The sequence below is a fragment of the Ascaphus truei genome, chromosome 19, assembly GCF_040206685.1.
Source record: "Ascaphus truei isolate aAscTru1 chromosome 19, aAscTru1.hap1, whole genome shotgun sequence".
NCBI lineage: Eukaryota > Metazoa > Chordata > Amphibia > Anura > Ascaphidae > Ascaphus > Ascaphus truei.
The window spans coordinates 6,095,171-6,115,839 of NC_134501.1; the positions used below are offsets into that span (position 1 = coordinate 6,095,171).

General features: G+C 41.7%; 1 protein-coding gene across 1 annotated transcript in view; it reads left to right on the plus strand.

Annotated features, from left to right (window-relative positions):
- The first annotated feature begins 676 nt into the window (after nt 1-676).
- Nucleotides 677-20,669, plus strand: part of KCTD15 (potassium channel tetramerization domain containing 15) — a 30,495-nt gene continuing 10,502 nt past the window's right edge. The window contains exons 1-3 of the mRNA XM_075576375.1: nt 677-1,130; nt 7,225-7,400; nt 13,977-14,121. Of these exons, the coding sequence (XP_075432490.1) occupies nt 7,237-7,400; nt 13,977-14,121 (309 nt within the window). The 5' untranslated portion in view covers nt 677-1,130; nt 7,225-7,236. The remainder of the gene's footprint in view (nt 1,131-7,224; nt 7,401-13,976; nt 14,122-20,669) is intronic.

The window sequence follows — 20,669 nt, forward strand, 5'->3', positions numbered from 1 at the left end:
ATGGGGAGTCTTCATGGCAGTCTCCAGCTATCCGTGCGCTATAATTGAAATGGCGCATTTAGCCAGAGGCGCAAGGAGAGGGCGCTTTTTGCAATAGCAGAATACATGTCGATAGACGTCATTTGCTTTTAATGGCCTGCTGGAAATGGGCAATTTACAATGCCAGGCATTAGCAAAGGGAGTTGGGCAACCCAACAAAAAAAAAAACCTGCCCCCCCCCCCTCCCCTATACCATAATAATAATAATATATTAATGATATCTGCGCCACCTTCTGCACTTTAGCCAGGTTTATCAACAAGTTTCAGCGCAGCCAGTGCCTGTAACACACAAAGTGCAGCGCTGGGGAGGGACGTGCCCTGTGTTACTTATTTGGGAACTGACAATTTATGCCGAGTTGGAACCGCCGGAGGGAACATTACATCAGACGAAATGACAATGATTAAAATCAGCTTTTTTTCTCCCTTTTTCCCTCCCCCCCCCCCCCCCTCCCCTGCATGTTAGTGCAATCCTGACACTGTCCTGATACCCAGCGATATTAAACCGTTATCCCAAAGCAAATGCCACCCTGGAACCGTTAGAGGGATATATATATATATATATATATCTAAGGGGAGAGGGGGGAGAAGGAATCGGTTAAAAAAATAAAAGGTTCCTCTCTGCAGCAGGAGGGGGGCACAAATATCTCGTTTTCATCTCCAAAAATGAACAAGGGCGCGGGCAGGGCTGAGTTAATTGTAGCCTAATCCTTTGCCCTGGAGGCGTTTGAAAAGCCTTGAGCAAGAATTTCTCTCTCTCTCTGTCTCTGCTTTCAGAGACGGATTCCTGCCTTCCTCCAGCACAGCCCAGGCACTTCCATCCTCCCAGCACAGCCCAGGCACTTCCATCCTCTCTGTATTACAGCCCAGGCACTTCCACCCTCTCTGTATTACAGCCCAGGCACTTCCACCCTCTCTGTATTACAGCCCAGGCACTTCCATTCTCTCTGTATTATATATCTGTGTGTGTTGGTGGCTAGAGAGAGAGAGAGAAGGAGAGAGAAGGAGCTGGGATAATAGAGGGGACATTACAGCGAGAGGAACAGACGGTGAGGAAGAGGAAGAGGAGGAGGAGAGGTTCTCCAGTGATCACGGTAAGAGGGCTGCGCGTCTCTTTGCGCTGGGGCTGCGCGTCTCTTTGCGCTGGGACTGCGCGTTGGTGCTTCTTTTTTTTGGAAAGTGACTCTCTGTGGACAAGGGATTGAAGCTCCGTGATCCGGCTCCCTCCTTTGTTCCTATATTCCCTGGGCTGTGCTGCCGTCCTGCACACATATATACATAGTCCTAAAAAAAAACAACCCCTTTCCAACAAGTCCCACCGGTTATTTGGTGTCCTCTGCCGGAGATCCTGCACGTGCAGGGGTCCTGGGGGCGAATCTAATTGGGTTGGATCCAGTGGGGAACATGTTGCAGCAACTAAGTCCACTTTTCTAAAGGGGGCTGCCATTGGGTTTTGGTGGGGCGCCTTGGGTTTTTGGCACTGCTATGTGCCTTTTAATAAATACTGTATATATTTATCTGCGTCGTTGTAGTTTTTTTTTTTTTTTTTTGTAGTTGCGTTTTTTTTTCTGGGTAGGGTTGTGTGTCTGGGAGGGGAGATGTGATCTGGGTGGGTTTTTTAGGGCTGGTGGATGCAGAGGTTGGAGGAGGAGAGGGGGGAATGATCCCAAACACAGCAGTGAGATGGGATGACAATGGGAGGCTCGGGCTGCATGTGTGGAATGTAACTGATGCCTTTGAGGATGAATTGATCTTGTAGACTTCACCCCCTCTGGGATACAGTTTGCATTTCTGTCACTGCATGCTGTGTGTCACATTTCTCCCAAATAGTATACACAGCCCCTCCAACATTTTGCACATAGGAATAGGTACCACTGTACTTACTTGCACTGGGTGGAGGCGCCCCCTAAGCCTTTCCTATGGAAGTCCTTTAACCTATGCAGCTTACCAAACAAACTTCTGTTTAATAGGTACAGTAGGTCCTACATGGTCCCAAAACGTGTTGTGTACCTTCTAAATAGGTGCAGTTGGAGGGTATGATGTAAATCAGTATGACTGTTCCCTACCAGGATTGTCTGCAAAGTGAAAATCTGATTGTCCTTTGGGGCATATTTGTATTATTATAATAAAATGTAATGCAGGGACGCCATGCTAGGGTTCTAGTGTGAGTTTCCCCTCTGGGGATTGCTAAGACAGGTTTGGACAGGTTAAAGGATAGGTCATTATTTGGTCCAGAATCCTGGAAACAAAAGGACACGTGTCAGAGAACTGAGAGTTTACATCCTCCTGGAAAGCAGTGAGCTAGTGGTCCAAAACTTTCCATGCCCCCATCTACCAAAGGGAAGGTGTTGTAAGAACTGGTAATTGTACATTGTAAAGCATGGGGATAGTGCTACGAGTGATGTAAGACTGGGTAGGAGGACAAAGTCATCTCGTTTTGATAAATCCAAATGAGAGAAAGCATCCACTTATATACAAAAAAGAAGTGCTCATTAGACTCTGGTACTGTGGAGTCCAGATACAGAAGTAGTGAAGCATGAATAACAAGTACATTATTTTTTGAAGTCCAGGGCATGAATTCCAAGGTTGGACACGGACCGTGTATTATGAATGTTCATGCAGACAAAGCACTTTGGCAAAATACAAGCGAAACTTCTTACAGTATATGTGAAACCAATAAAGGAGCCAGTTAAGGAACAGATGTTGGTGGTGATCTCATTATAGACAAGTTGAGGTCCTTCAGCAGACTGGATTCTGTTTTTGCTCCCCATGGAGACATAACTAGCTGGCTCAGTGGACTAAATGCCTCTGGGTGTAGCTGTCCCCTTCTCACATCACCACTAGGCATACAGAACCGTCTTTTATTCTCATAATCCTATACACAACCCGTGCCATGACCCTACAATAGGGGTCTCTCCCAGAACACTGAACATTGAACGTCTAGAAATAATATACAAAGAAAGTAAAACGAATTGAATCAGTGTCATGTTTAACAGAATATTTTTTTTAGAGCAGGAGTTGGGATTCTTGGACATTGAACTTGGCTGTTTTTCTTCCCTGGTTTGACTAGGTTGCCTAAACACCGCCCCTCTCTTATTTCTTTTTATTTCTATTGTTGGTCCCAGGGTGGTTCTTGTTTCTTCTCTACAACCTTTCACCTACACAGACCCTTTCTTCATGCTTTTGCTCTGTGTAGTTGATTTCTACTGTATTTTCCCAACATCAACAGCAGTATTGGTTACTAGGGCCCCAAGCTATATGCAGAGGTGGGGATGTTTCATCCGCCCAAAACTTCTTATACTTTTGAAGTCTTTCTTTTTTTTTTGTGGGATCTGAAATGTATCGTGTTTGTGTGTGTTTGTGTGTGTGTCTGTGTGTGTATTAAAGTGAGTAGTATTCCTATAGGCTTTAGTGCAAGAAAGACAACACCCTGGAATATTCTGCAGTCTTTCAACATTCTCTGCTCCAGGCAAATACCCCCAGGCAGGGGAGCTGAATGGGACTCTCACAACTGCCTTCTGTTTACCTTTTATGGTTAAAATAACAGCTTAGCAAAGAGGCAACTTCATGGAGAAACGATTCGGTGAAATCATCTCAAGCTGGAGCAGCATAGCTAGTTTAATCACCCCTAGAGAGCTGAACAACTGTGAGCACAATAGGACACAAAATCATTTTGTGTGTAAATGAGCATGGCATTCTGATTATTTCACTTTACATGGGCAAATAGCTTTTACAAGCAGCATTTGTGCAGTTAGTCTACAAAGGCAGGGGAAGATAATCTGGCTTTGAAAGAACTTGATGTGCAATTTTGGGGAAAAAAACACACAAAATATCCACATAATTTGGGAACTAGGCCGTATTGATTTTGCCTCCAGCAGCAGGTTCTGCTGCTACTGAATAGTTGCTTGTGCTTCAAATTGTTTTTCCTTTTTATGCAATTAAGGACAGTGATTATTTTACATAGAATGGACTAATTCAATTGCGTTTAACCCCCCCTGTGCCAGAAGAGCGCCGTGCTGGTGCTGGAGGGGTCAGCAGTAAACGGTATTGCTATATACGTTTACATTTAATGCGCCTTTGTGTAAGTAGGTGGCATTTATGTCAGTATATAGGGGCAGTAGCAGAAGCTAGGACTGCTTTTGTGTAAGGAGTTTTGTGTCTGTGCGATCGTATAATGTCTGCCAACAATCCATCTGTGTAATCGCAAAATAAAATGTTGAAATTAAGGTTATTGCTGTTGCCTAGATTACTGGATTACATTGTTATTTCATATTATCAGCTGTCACTCCCTTAAAGCCCCCCCAAAATAAATAAAAATCCCCCTTATATATAGCACTGACAGTGTACGCGGAGCTGTACAAAGAATTTTGCAGGCACAATTAATCCCTGCCCTGTAGGGTTTACAATCTAATTGTGGTGGCAGAGGGACATTGAGTGACATGCCCACGGTCCCCAGGAGATGTGACACTGAGGTTCAAACTGGGTTCATCTATTTCAAATAGTGACATTAGCACTCCAGCTTTACCCTTTCCGCCAGAGGCGCCAAGTTTGGGGGTTGTTATGCCATGTGGTGCAGTCCCCGCTTGAAGGGAAGGGGTTAATACCAAACCTTAAGAAGATTTAGCCTTTTCCCTACATAAGACATATATTTCTTTAAAATGTACGAATGTTTAAAAAGAAATCATTCTTACTATTCACATTTTATTAAAGCGAAATCATGTTAAAAATGATTGTTTTTTTTTTTTAAACATTTTAATACGTTTCCTTGGTGATGTGTTTTTTTTCTTCCCCAAAAGAAAGTTCTTGGCAAAACTGGATTCATTAGCCTAGGTCAGTGCCTTAGAGAAAGTAACATATTTTAGCAGTGATTATGTTTGAAAGATGTATCATATGGATAGGATGCCTGCTATTGGTCCATCATAAGGTAGAAATGGAAGATCTACATGAGCTTTTAAGACCACATTGGTCTTCCCTTCAGACATACTGTGGATGTAAACACATCCACCTGCTCCACAAAAAGGTCAAATAAAGATAAAACTGCTAATACAGAATAATCTTAAGTGACCTTGTACATGAGCTGTGTAGACCACATTGTTCACTGTTTGGAGGGAATCCAGAGTTCATGATGACCTTGACGACCTTTCCAAAGTTTGTGTGAGACAATGTATCACTTCTATGATGGTCATCTCTCAGGTGGAAAACACCATGATCATTACAAGGATATATGATTTTATCTATATATATATATATATATATATATATATATATATATATATATATGTGTGTGTGTATATGTATATGTGTGTATGTATGTACATATATGTTACATGGCATCAGTGGACGACCTACGTCCTACGTTTAAATGACAATCTGCCTTTGAAAACAAGCACAATTGAGAAATGGCAGAGTGAAAACTGTGCATTGTGAAAGGAAATATTTTATTTTAACAAAATGGTAGCAATGACATTAAAAATAAAAACCAATCGTAAAAACATTTTTTTTTTATCATTGAAATATGTCAAATGAATGGACATCTGGAGCGAATGTAGTTGATTTTGCAAAAGCGTCCGGATCTCACTTAGCTCAGGTCCATGCGGACCTTCCCACTCCAATATTACACTGGTTGCAGCTACTGTACCTCCAATATAATCTGCCTGTGTGAGTAATAGGACCTGCCCGATGCCAGGTTGTCGTTCACAGTGGCCAAAACTTTACTCAAGAGAACTATACTCATCTTAACCTCTCCATATCCCGACTTCGTACATATAGTTTACAAAAAATAGATAAATAATACAATTTATTACAGTATTTAACTTGGAAATGCCATGTAGTGCTATCATTATGCTGAAAAGGTTGAGGGCAGCGTCTTTGATGGAATAATTAATTAACCGTCTCAGCACCACAGGTTACTACTGCCGATGTTATGCATGAAATCAGATCCTTTTTAACATGTTAAGCTTAATTAAACATAAATTGTATATGTAGAAATGGAGAGCATTCATTTTGACAAGTTTAGTTAGTTTGTAAGCAATTGCAGCAACACAGAAAATATTATTGTATTTCCTCAGTGATTATTTTCTGTGCTTGACATGTGTAGACAAAGTAATTGGGATTGGTAATCGAACATCCAGTAGTGTTGTCAAAAAAACAGAATTAAATGTAGAAAATAAAAACAGATGTTGATATTATAAATTATACATGTGGTGGCTAATGATTTTGAAAAAAAAATGCCATGTAAGTTTTTACAACTGCTAACGTCCCCTCTTGGAAAAAACCTTCATAATGTTATATGCTTCCTTTAAAATAGCAAACTTTTTGTGTACGTTCTATTTTAAAATGCTCATTTCTTGTGCGTCCTGCAATGCATTTATCAAGAAAACAATTACTGGGTCCTTCCTGGCTGGCACTAAAAAGGTGAATGGTTCTTTTTGTAATTCCGGTTAATTTGACGATAACATTATTTCCCTTAACTCTGCAGTTTTACAACTGGTAACAATTTGCATTTTTATGTACATAGGCTACAACATCCCAGTGGAGGATGGGGATTGTAGTGACAAATGGTCATCTACGAACCTTAGACATTGATACTGACAGGTATTTGTGTAGCTCAGTAGCACGCAGACTCATGTTACCAAGTTGTTCGGTTCCAACTAGCCGAAAACACTTTTGTATCTGTTATTATTTTTTTGCAGGTAAGAGAAGAAATCCGAAAGATGCTATTGGATTGATGTGAAATTTACTACATGTATAAACTAAATGCCTTGGGTACTGAGGAAGTCACTAATTTAGAGGTGTCTCGTTATTGAGACAAACTTGCAAAAGCCCCTGAATTCCAATTCACAAATTGGTTATTCGTTTGTCAGGGGATATTTCACATCTAACACATAAGCCCACGACCTTTAATTAGAATTTTGCAGTTTGTTTTATACCCCTTGAGGCTGACACCTTGGAAAAAAGAAAAAACTGTTCTTGATTTCTTATTGCTAATAAGCATATTCCTCCAACCCTCTGGTATTTTGAAGAAAATGATGCAAATACACTTAATTGCAGTGATGGCAATAATTTGTTAGCTGAATATATGATCGGGCAGATGCAAAAATGATCTGATTAGATCTATGATCACGCCAGGGTTTAGATAATACCCAACTGCACTCAAGGAACGCTCTTCTTTCTGTCATCTATTTCCAGGAGAGAAGCAGCATGTCCCGTCTCTCGCTCACCCGGTCCCCAGTTTCCCCCCTGGCTTCTCAAGGAATTCCTCTTCCAGCTCAACTAACCAAATCCAATGCTCCAGTGCACATTGATGTAGGAGGGCACATGTATACCAGCAGCTTGTCTACCCTGACGAAGTATCCAGATTCCCGGTAAGACCACGTTGCCACTCAATATTTCTTCTCACCACCAGATCCTATTTTGCAGACCAATTACAAATGCACTTCACAATCACAAATGCATAACGTATTGGGACGGCATTGAAGGTTAGTCAGCATGGCTTAGATTTGTCATTTGAAATGGAAATTCCATTCACTGGGATGCTTTGTTCTCACTATGTGTGGCTTCATGTCACTGGGGACTGTGAAGGCATGATCATTAAATATTTTAATATATGGAAATGTATATTACCGAGGATGGAAATGAAAGGTAGTCCGTGGTAATATTGGGAACGTCTGGCTAGCAGTAGCTGAATGAGAGGACCATTTTGCTTAATAAGACTGAAATATAATGTTAACCCTGCTTTCCTTTGCATCTACCCTTAAGCATTGCCGTGTTCCTAGGCACACATACCTATTGTATACTGTATTTTGCATCTGTTTTCACCATGCGAGTGTTGCGTAATTAGTACATTTTATAATTGATGTATCGGTAATGATTTGCAGGTATTTAAAATGTTGACACCAGCCAAACATTTAGAGGTTGTATTTAGAAACTTGTCGATTATAAACACATTGATTTTTTTACGTGTCACTGTTGTTAATACGCTTTGGATTTCATTTTTCTTTTTAGTAACTAAACCAATCAAATTGTGTGTCCTTCAGATAGCAAGTGAATTGGGTATTTGGTGTTCACTTCTGCTGAACTCAAGTGCTAGGGCAGCAGACTGGCTGGCCACCATTAAATCGTGATATTAGGTCAACCATAAAAGTAATGTTTGGCCATTAAACAGTTGCATTTCTTGTAGGGCATGATCCTTGGACACAGGTGTAAGCCATTCGACTTCTTTTTAAATGAAATGAACACTCCTTAAACACTCCCATGCAGTTTAATTATTAGCAGTCTTCTATATTATGGCAACACAGAATGTACGATGACTTCACTGTGTTTTTCACTTCGGTTTGACACGCCTGTACGCAAACTTATTAAAAATCGGTGAGTGTTCACATTTGTCTAATTGGCTCCTAGAACGGCATTCTCCGTAGTTAAACTTTAACTTAACCAGTTTTTTCCCCATTTAACAAGGTCATAGTTTGACTCAGAGATAGATGCTATGAATCCTGCATGTTTGTTTCTGTTGCTTTTTACACCGATGGTAGAGACGGGAAAGGGTTGGAGTTTTCACAATAGTGTAGTTGCCTTCTAGCAGGGGCGGACAACTCCAGTCCTCAAGAGCCACCAACAGGTCAGGTTTTAAGGATATCCCAGCTTCAGCACAGGTGGCTCCGCCAATGACTGAGCTACTGATTGAGCCACCTGTGCAGAAGCATGGATAGCCTTAATAACTGACCTGTTGGTGGCTCTTGAGGACTGGAGTTGACCAACCCAGTCTTATAGACGATATGCCTCTAAAACGGAGCACTTCGTTCATAGATGCATCATTTTGACCGGTTGTACTAGGAACATTCGGTAAACTTTAATACATTCATATATTCGTTTTGCCAGATATTTGGCAGGGATTGTGGACATCACAGACTGATGGTGACAATTTGCATAGTGCTGTGTCAAGGAGGATATTTGTACATTTAAACACTAATTACCATCATTAAAAAAAACTTCTAGTCACATGGAAATGTTTAAATAATTTTGCCCATCCTTACAATTTCCCCGCGCGTCACAAGCAGTCGCCACACGTCTTTCATGTTTATTTTTCGTAAGTGCTTGAAAAATAGATGAGTCATTTTTTTAGAAAGCTGTAATCAATGACTGTTCCCAATATCACACCATCTATTTGTTCTTACTTTGTTGGAATAATATCGGTTGGGCTACAAACTAGATACATGTGGGTGTGTGTGACAGTATTAAAGTATGTGTATGTTGCCTTCTTTGCTACCTGTCATTGATGCCGGACAGGCACCTGGTTCCAGCGGTGTAAGGGTTAGCAGGCACATTATTTGTCATTTCGGTCATGTGTGTCTTCAGTTTTACAGTTTGCCATACTACGTATGATTCTGCATTTCATTTGTAAGTACTTGCACAGAAACCAATAAACTTGTGTACAGACATTTTCAACTAGGAAAGATCAAGTAAGGAAAATTACATGTTGCAACACAGACTGAGCGCCAGTATTGGCAGATAGAGGGGACATTACCTGTGATGAAGTTGAGCTTCATTCAATAGCCCAGCTTTAAAAAAAAATAAAAAAAAAAATCAGTAAATAACACTTTCCCAAATCATTACTTGTGTACTCTTCGAATTCCCAAACTAGGGCATGGATCAGGCGGCATACTTAGGCTGAGGCCTACTTCTTCCTCTTTGTTGCTCAAATCCAATATGGTGGCCCTGGCAAAGCTGTATACCTTGTGTCTACCTTGTATGTGTTGGCATTCAGGCCAGAAAGTGGAGAAGAACATATTATTTTAACAGGTGTGCGCTTTTGTTGGCTAGTAACGCCGTGTTAACTTACTTTTTTGTTGGCTGAACCAACGCCCCTTTGCCCTTCCTCACTGGCACTGAGGATTTCACGTGTACCCCACAGGTGTCAAATAAAGAAATCGGGAATATGGTACAATTACCTCCTGTTGTTGTTTTGCGGATGCCTCCTAAATTGGGGGAGGAAAAGAAGAGGGAGAAGTTTTTGACCCCTGTGATAATAAAAAGAGCAGAGGCGTTAGAAGAGGACATAGAGCTGGAAGAAAAGTCAACAATTAGAACTAATCAGTAAAAATACACCCAAGGGAATTTTCATTTTACCTTCAATAGAATTGACCAGGGATCTGCTTTTTTTTTTTATTGAACTAAGGCCTCTCATTCACACCTTATTGTGGTCCTGGTCATTGAGCTTTATTTTTGAATTTAAAGAGGTTTATACAAAAACTAACAAAGAGACATTTTCTAAAGTATAGCAGGTTATCATTCTGATAACTGGACGTGCCGAGGTAAATGAATGCATAGATTGAATTGCTATTTGAATAACAGAAGTAGTAATGTGTTAAGCGTCCTTATCTTCAGAGAAAGTTTGCAGTAAACCTTTGCCGCCTGTTGCTAACATGCAATGCTCAATCAGGACGATCATACTAATATGTAAACCCTCAGCTCGGCTTGCCTTTACTGCACACTTTTTAGTACTGAAGTTGTGCAAAGCGTCACATGGAAGTTTGCAATGACTGATACCCCTCAGGCCTTCGAATCTTGTTTTCTGCACACAGACCTCTAGGCGATCCTGCTCCTAAGAGGCAATTATGCCGCCCCCAGATTCCCCAGCGCACCTCCAAGTAGAGTTAAATATTAATCTGAGGACGTGCATTAGAAAAGTGTAAAAGAAAACATGAGCTTCCCCGCCTAGCTACACATGCCGAGTTTCCTAAAAACCCAAGAGCCCAGGCAGACACCTGTGGCCTTTATCCTATGAGCTGGGAAGCAGATATATATATATATATATATATATTTATTTTTTTAAAGAGGAGATTTGAGCTGTATTGAACTAAAAAAGGTCCTCAAGTTTTGTTGCAGGCCTCTCTGGCATCAACGGGTTTATAGATTTATATTTGGTGATATATACATTAAACAAGGTGGTAAATGTTCTGCCACAGTCCAAAAACCAACCAAATACCCATTAAAGCAGGGGTGGCCAACTCCAGTCCTCAAGGTCCACCAACCGGTCAGGTTTTCAGGATATCCCTGCTTCAGCACAGGTAGATCAATCAGTCCCTGCTTTAGCCACCTGTGCTGAAGCAGAGATATCCTGACAACCTGACCTGTTGGTGGCCCTTGAGTCACGGTGCGCTATTCTAGACAGGCCACAGTTATCTGTTTGCTGTAAAGCAGGGAACCATTATTTCATTAAACTGGGGGTCCCTCGTGGCAAATGGGGGAAACAATATGGCTGCCGAGATCAGGGCAGCCAATCGAAAAGCCGCAACATCAATGAGGGAGGCGACTTGGCAGTTTTCTGTTGGTTGCCCCGGCGACCTTGTTTGTAGTCTGACGCCATATTTTTTATTTATTTTATTTTTTTAAACCAGCACACACAGAAAAATGAGTAATCTGTATTGCTGGTTTAATCTTAGTGTTTAAGTATTTTAACTTTGGCAATTTGCTTCCTCAACATTAGAGAGGGTTGGGGTTCCTTACAGTGCATCGGATCTCAGACGCGCTATTAGAGAGGGTTGGGGTTCCTTACAGTGCATCGGATCTCAGACGTGCTATTAGAGAGGGTTGGGGTTCCTTACAGTGCATCGGATCTCAGACGTGCTATTAGAGAGGGTTGGGGTTCCTTACAATGCATCTGATCTCAGGCGCGCTATTAGAGAGGGTTGGGGTTCCTTACAATGCATCTGATCTCAGGCGCGCTATTAGAGAGGGTTGGGGTTCCTTACAGTGCATCGGATCTCAGACGTGCTATTAGAGAGGGTTGGGGTTCCTTACAATGCATCTGATCTCAGGCGTGCTATTAGAGAGGGCCGGGGTTCCTTACAATGCATCTGATCTCAGACGCGCTATTAGAGAGGGTTGGGGTTCCTTACAATGCATCTGATCTCAGGCACACTATTAGAGAGGGTTGGGGTTCCGCAGAATTTCACAATATAATTATAGAGTTCCTTAACCAAATAAAGGTCAAGAACCACTGGTTTAGGGTCTGCCATTGTGTCTGTATGCATGATCATTAAGCAGTGCAGCATAATAATAATTATATTGCACATAGAGGTGAGAAAGGAGAGTGGGGCACACTGCATTCTACTCAAATTTAAAAAAAAATTTTTTTACAAGTTTATTTAATAAACAACTTCTGATAAGAGATTCATATTTGACATTCTTCATTTGTTGGTTATTTTATATTAAAACCCCAATTCGCTTTGAGTCTTTTTATGGAAACTGTAGCTGGAGGTGGGGGGTTGGGGGAGGGGGTGAATCCCGGCGTTCAGTTTTGTTACATTCGTACCTTCCATATTGTGGATGCAATAAACAGAAACGTAGAGACATGATGATTTACCAACTGATGCTATCATCTTTTACATAGAGGGACATTGAAATATACGCTCCTCTTTCACACAGTGTGGAAAGAATTGATCGTAAACCAGTATCCTCACATGTTCCAGCTTCTGCTCCTTATGATGCACAAAAATGAGACCGTTTAGTCACAATGGAGCGTGCGTGTCCTTGTGAATTGTACAGTAGATGTTATGTGGGGAATTCTTCAAACTCAGCTCTCTGGATTCTGTGGAGAAGAACAACAGCAGATTGCCCCGGGCTCAATGAGATTCAGAGCTGGAGGGGTATTGACCTAGTGATGCAGCTGTAACATGTGCAGATTTGGTTGGGAGAGGGGGAGGGAGGCTTCTCTGTAATGAGTTGCCATCCTTTCTTTACTATAGACCTAATCAGCAATCTGAGAAGTCACCCTTTTCCCCCCCATTCTCAACCCATTTTAAATAGGGGCTGAGGTTTAGAAACGATCCATTACGGTGGGGTGGAGATGCTAAAAAAATGTATGTCACTTGGTAACCTACGCACGGGTGTTTCTGCGGTTGACATGTTCCTCTTGGGTTCTGACCACCAGCAACTCACAATAACGCCAAACAATAAAAGTGGGATGAGTGTTTGACAAAGAAACACTAAGCTTTGCCCATAGTGTAGGACGGGGGGCTCAACTCCAGTCTGCAAGACCCCCAAACAGGTCAGGTTTTAAGGATATCCCAGTTGAAGACCGAGCCACTGATTGAGCCACTTGTGCTGGGATAGCCTTAAAACCTGGCCTGTTGGGGGGGGGGGGGGGGGGGGGGGAGCTTGAGAACTGGAGTTGAGCATCACTGGTGCAGTGTACGTACAAGTATCAGATAATCCAAGGCACTACGGAATTTCCCAAATATATTATAAAGCTAAGCACAACGTTTCGACCTTCTCTGAGGTCTTTCTCAAGTGACTGGCATGTCACCGTAGTGCCTTGGATCATCTGATATGTGTCATAGTCTAGGAGTATGAGTTACAGCATTACCCTGACCCAGGAACATCCGGGATTTAATCGCAAGCATTTTGCTTTATTGTGATTCTGATTAGGTGTGCAGCACTGTTATCTTTTTGTAGTGTACGCACAAGTCGTGAAGTACTTTTTACACCATCACATCGCTTGCTTTTCTGTTCGTGAACAAACAACCAATACAAGTACATTTTCTCCGCTGCTTTCAGCTTCCCGTGTAGCTTGTGATGCACTTTATTTGTAAAACACCTGTCCAGGCGTTTCCCTTTGGGATTATTTAGGTTGGAAACTTCAAGTCAAACGCTGTACAGGTGTGCTTGTCTTTTTTAAGCCCCCTTGACCAGTGAATAAACCACATAAAATTAGTAAGCAACTTAATGAAATAATCACGTGGCAGATGTAGTGAAAATGGAGATACGTTAACCGAAGCTATCAATATCATTCATTTAGTGCAGGTATACAGAAAATCATTCACAACAACCTTAAAAATAATCAGTAGTAACATTGCATGAGTATGAATTTCCCCTTCGGGGTGGACTGGGCTGAAAGTCTCTGGGGTTTGTGAAATGACGTCTTCTTCTTCTCTTTTTAGGATAAGCCGGCTGTTTAATGGCACAGAACCCATTGTGTTGGACAGTTTAAAACAGCATTACTTCGTTGACCGGGACGGGGAGATTTTCCGATACATTTTAAGCTTTCTACGGACCTGTAAACTTCTTCTCCCGGAAGATTTTAAGGTAAGAGGACGAAAGGCAACATTCCAGGGTGCAGTTCCCCGTACTATATGTAAATGGGTTTTGGGAAAATGTACGAATTTAGATTTTCTCATGAAAACGGGTCCGGTGAACGCACCTTTGGAGTGGTTTCTCCACTATTTCACAGGTGTCCGTCCGTCCGTCTGTCACACACAATCTCCGGGGTTGGACAACTCCAGTCCTCAAGGGCCGCAAACAGGTCAAGTTTTCAGGATATCCGTGCTTCACCCTTGCTGAAGTAGGAATATCCTGAAAACCTGACCTGTTGGTGGCCCTTGAGGACTGGAGTTGCCCACCCCTGCTCTGTCTCCAACAACCTATTCGCTATCCGGTCATGTTATATTTTGGTGTAATGATCTTCACGAGGAATTTCCAGAAAAATGGTTGAATCTCCCAAATTGTGACCCCAAAATAATCTTAGTCTGCCATCGACGGGCTGTGATCTGTTCCTATTGCACCCCCCCCCCCTACCTAAGTGTTATAAATGACTTCAAAGCTTACAATTTGACACAGATTAATCACTATGTAGATTTCATATTTGTTGTAACTACAGATATAGGAAGACTTCCTGCCCACAGCACCGCAGACGCAAAAAGCTAAAGATGATGGCGCTGGGCACAGTGTCTGCCGTGATCGCGCTGCGGGGGCGGGTCCATGAATGGGGCCCCTTGCAGCGGTAATTCTTCGGTGCTTACTACATCTGTACTTGCCGGTCATTCAGGCCTGCATATGGAAACCTGATAACCCTATTGATACCACAGGGCACTTAATGCTTCTCAATCTGTTCTTGTCTCCTTTGTCACACGGTGTTGAACATCTTCAATTATATCACCTAATAATGTTACAACAAGTGTTACAAGCCAGAGTGCTTTTCCTTTAATGCAAATTCCACCCAGGCGGCCAAGTGAGATCAACTGCCCGTGACAAAGGCCCAGGCATTGAACACATTGCAGGCCTCCTTTGTCAAAGGAGGGGTGTGTAATTGCTACGCATGGTGTTGTTTGATGTGTTAAATTCACATTTAGCTGGTTAGTAAACGTCTACGTCTCATTGTACCATAAAATGATCATTTTTAACATAGTTTCGTTTCTGGCCTTCTTCCGGGTAGCATTTGTATTCTACAACTTGATACGTATTGGTCACATTTTAACAACCTTTCTATCCTGCCTTTTAGTAGCTTGTACATTGTTGTCATTTTCAAATAATCTGGAGAGATCAGCTTGTATATTTCAAAGTGTTGGGGTGTCCATTACCTTTCAAAGGAAATAGTTCACCCCCCCCCCCCAATATTTAAATACACAGGAGATTATTTGGGGCTGAAAATACAAAATAAAAGCCGTTTCAGTACGCATTGTAAGTGGCGTCTGCATGACTGTATTTGGCGATAGCGAGAGGCTTGATTGTCGGAATCCAGTTGTGGGATATGTGCATCTTTTCTTGTCTTTGCTGGGCGACGCGTCGCTGAGTGATGGAGAGGGGTGCAGGCTTAGCGGAGGTGGGGAATGCCTTCCATGTTGGCACAAGGAGTTTTGAGGAAATGCTCCATGTTAGGCTGTAGCATAGATTAATTGTTAAGCAAGAAAAAATCCACCTGCCAGTTTTTATTTTATACTACAAGGAGGAGGCACAAAATCAAATAACACTTTGCAGGAATTCAGTGTTTCTGGATGTCACATGTTTTCACTGAGAAGTGAACAAACTGTCTAATAGACACAACTTGAGAAAATGCAAGACACATAGTGCTGTTTTATGCCAGTTACACGGTGACACTGTTATCGTTCTTTCCCCAAACCTCTTGGATCCTCCATAGACCCAAGCTACAGCTATTCGTTGCACCCTGTCCATGCTGAATGATATACATAGCCATACAGCAGGGCCCCGCTCATACAGCGGGTTCCAGGCCGCCGCCGTAAAGCGGAAATCGCCGTAAAGCGGGGCCCTGCTGTACTGTATTGTACCTATGAAAACTGAGATGCAGAGCTGCAAACCGACTGTTTCGCTGACAAATGGCATCTGACAAGGAGTTGCGCACGCGCTAAAACTGTTGCTTAGTGACAGCCGGATTCTCAGCTGCTGAGTGCGTCATGCCGAAAATCGCCAGAAAAATGGAACAAGCGTCGAACCTGGTGAATATGGGTTTACATTGTGAAATGCTGTGTGAGCGAAACGCCATAAAGCCGAGCGCTGCAAAGCGGGGCCTACTGTACTTAGTATTTAGAAATCTCTATTGTTTAGAACAGCGGGGCTCAAACGCGGACCTCAAGGGTCAGGTTTTAAAGATGTCCTTGCTTCAGCACAGGTGACTTAATCAAAATGATTGAGCCACCTGTGCTGAAGCAGAGATATCCTTAAAACCTGACCTGTTGGTGGCCCTTACGGACAGAGTTTGATCCCCACCAGTTTAGAGGCTCGAGAACTCAACCCTACATGTTCCTCACACCTCAGACCTTCCCCTCTTCAGTTTGTTTTAGAAAGGACACTGTCATATAGACTTTTTTTGCTGGGTACTTATCTGGCAATTAATACCTTGCCTGCCATTAATACCGCACAAAGGTAGTTGTTATTTTTTAATGTGCTAATTTTGTTGTAGTGACCTGTCCCTGATGAGTATCGCTCTGCAGTGTAAGTAGTCGGAAGGCTCTGTTTCAAGTTCAAAAGATTCAGCCTGTAGCCAGTGAGATGGCCCATGTACTGGGCATGTACTGGGCATGTACTGGGCATGTACAACACAACATCAACATTTCATGAATGACAACTCCAGATTTGGGGTTGAGGTAATCTGTCTATCAAATTCCTCGCAAAGTGCAGACATTTTATTTTCAAGAGATGGGGTGGTGATATCACTTGATATTATAAAAACAGGACTGGCACTCCAAGATCCAACGGTGAAATGTATTCCTCAACGTTTCGGCTCCCAACGGAGCCGTGATCAAGAGCACCATTTATAAAGGCTCTGCTGGGAGCCGAAACTTTGAGGAATACATTTCACCTTTGGATATTGGAGTGCCTGTCCTGTTTTCTCATATCAGATGTGCTGCCTTCTTGACACCGGGACGGTCTGCACCCTGTTACCACCTTTATCTACACACATGTGAATGCTTTCCATATATAAAATCTAAAAATATATATTAAATATATATATATATATATATATATATATATATATAATCATAAATATATATGTAATCATAAATATGCAAAAAAAAAAAAAAGTATTTTATTGGCTCAACGTTTCGACAACCCTCTCTTGATAAAGGCTCCGTAGGATAGCCGAAACATTGGGCCAATAAAAGACATTTGTTTGCATATTTTTGGTGTACCTAGCACTTTATTTTTTGTGAGTAAAGACACTGATTGGCACTGAGTGTGAAGCAGGGGAACCTGGGTCAATTCCCAGAGTCGGCGCCAGGTGACCTCGGGCACGTCACTTTATCTCCCTGTGCCTCAGGCACCAAAAACATAGATTGTAAGCTCCACGGGGCAGGGACCTGTGCCTGCAAAATGTCTCTGTAAAGCGCTACGTAAAACTAGCAGCGCTATACAAGAACATGTTATTATTATTTATTATAGGTACTCTGGTACCAGTGCCCTCTCCAGCAGTCTGGCTTATTTATATTAGTTAAGTGTATTACCCAATTTCTTCACAATATATAATATATATATTGGCAAAACTATACTATACTATGGCAAAACAGACTGCATGCTGGGCTAAATGCAAAACTTGGGGTAAAAGTTTCCAGCATGATTAAAGTGCTAGGAAACGGCGTATAAAGACGTTAGACATAGTTTGTTTTTCTAATTGCCAAACACCGCGGAGAGTGTAAAACGGGGGCGTTTCCCAGTGTGCCAGCGCATTAAGGGTTCTTATGTTAAAGAAATCATTACAAAGGGTTCCTGAATATTTATCAGTTTTCACCTTTGTTTCATCAAACAGAACAAGAGCCTTGAGGTGAAAGCTAGTTGCATTTCACTTGTGCAGTTGTGAACGCTGTTAGAAGTTTGGAATATTCAGAGCGCCACAATTCTAGGTCACTGTTACTGTTCTGAGAACCTTACACAGAAACCAGGGGGGCGTTAGGTGTCTGACGCTCTACGGCTGGTAGCACTTAAGTTGTGGGTGTGAATATATGCTCTGTACAAGTGTTACACCTTCATTTAGATTTTACTAAAGTTTCCCAGTGCTGGGAGAAAAAGTCAATGTGTTGGTTCAAATTCCATCAGCATTGTTTCCTAATTGTTACCTATAGATGTTAACCCCTTCGGTGCTGAATGGGGTGAAGGGATTCTGATACAAATTGATTTATTATCTAGTGATACTGGGGGCTGCTAGAGATGCATAAGAGGGTGTTTTAAAATGCATTTCCTGCTGAGCATGTTGCCCTGTGCAATAAAATGAACGCTGCAGTCAGCGCCGATCTGTAAAGTTCTTTGCATTTCATTTTTTACTTATTTACTCGTCCTGCCCTTTATAACGCAGTTCTTCTTTTTAAAATCGGATGCTTCGTTCAGGAAATATTAAGTATCTGGCAGGTTAAAATGAAGCTCTCCATGAAGCCAACTGCAGTCTAAAGATTACCACGGGGACCTCAGAAACTAGAGATTTAAAAAAAACATGCTTTTTTTTACAATAGAAAAACATTTATTTTTTTACATTTTTTTGCAGAGCAGTCAGGAGGCGAGATAATAACATACTGTATAGAGTTAAACTCATACACAGTTCAGGGGTGGGGGAGATTGCTCGCTTAATACCTTCTTATATCCCACACAGATAGTCTTGTGATTCAACGTTTCTGTATTGCTTTTTACAGTAACAAGCTACAGAAGTTACATAGTAGTTACATAGTTACATAGTAGATGAGATTACAGTTACACAGTTACATATTAGTTACATAGTCGCTGAGGTTGAAAAAAGACGTGTCCATCAAGTTCAACCTACGCTAAATTTAGATGACAGCTACTTTATCCTATATCCGTACTTATAGTATATTGATCCAGAGGAAGCAAACACAAACCCCAGTGATATATTATATAATGATATCTCATAAGGGGGAAATTAATTCCTTTCTGACTCCTGGTGTTAGTTTGGGAGGAGTTAGGGACCAGGCCTGCAATATAGATTGGGTGCTGAGGAGGTGTTTTAAGGTCTCTGGTTCCAAGCAGAAGTAGCTTTATTCATAATCACATTTATATTGCTACTTGCTTACTTTGAATGCCAATGAATGATGCATTGGGTCTGTTTTACAGCAGAAACTGTTCAGTTGTCATTAACTCTTTTAGCACTGGAGGGTCTTGCATTGGCATTAAGGGATTAAAATGTATCCATCGGCATTCCTTTAGCATGTTTATTAAACATGCTAAATCGCCAGAAACGGCAACTTTCGGATTAGTGCTTTTCTAACCACGGTGTAGTTCTTTTTAAAATGTTGTTAAAACACCCAGCCTTGATGCAGGAGACCCAGTGACTCACAAAACACAGCATTACGTGCAGAGTCCGTCAACAGAAGGATGGCTCAGCCTCACTCATAGTATAACGTCCTAAAGCTGGCCGAGGACTGCACAAGTGCTCAGCCTCCGTTCCAGTCGCTGCTCAGCCCTTTGACGCCCAAGAGTCAGCATCGTGGCAGGATTTTCCCTGTGATCTCTGATAATAACCCAGGGCTTTTCTTAACCTTTGATGTGTCACATGTGGGAGGGTTGGCGAAAAGACACCGCCTGAAATTGGTTACCATCAAGATGGCGCCTAAGGGGGCCCAGTAATATAATGGTAACATACTCCTACCCAGAGACTCAAAGAAAAAATCAGGGATGGAGGTTTGATGCAGTAATGTACCATGTTAGCAGAGAGCCAACAGGTGGCTAGCGAACAACGCTATAATGTCCAAGGTGATGTAAGGAAATCTATATATAACTCTGTTCCCTTCCTCTCCAAATACAGCCCAACATGTCCTTAAAGAGGCTATGCCAGCAGCTAAAAAAAATAATCTTTTTTGTTTTAATATATTCAGCCTTTGATGACCTTTATTGAAAACTAATTACCTCAGCTGCCGATCAATTGGTTGTCCCGTGACCAATCAGCAAAATTCTGAGGTTCCTAGGGTTCACTAAATGGCTGCCTTTCAGTTTCAAATCAATCCGTCGGTCAGTGTAACTCAGCAGCTACAATGTATTCTTATATTACTAAGGTAACATTATCTATTGTTCCAGTTTGCAGATCAAACTGATGGGAATATTGGCAACAAATGATCACAAAAAGGAAAGTGTTACAAATATCTTGCACTGCTAGGGATGTGGGATAAAACCTGCTATAGAAATCAAAGGATGTCCAGTGTATTAAAGATTAAAACTAGTTAAAAATGACATTGAGTTGAATTTTAAAATTAAAAAAGGTAGTAAGTATTATCTAATACTGCAGAACTGATTTAGTTTTAAAAAAAAAAACACATGTAGGATATTGCTGGGATTTCTCCTTCATTAAAGTTTATTTTAGTTGTTTTGATTCATTTCTGCTAGTGCAGATTTGGTTAACATCT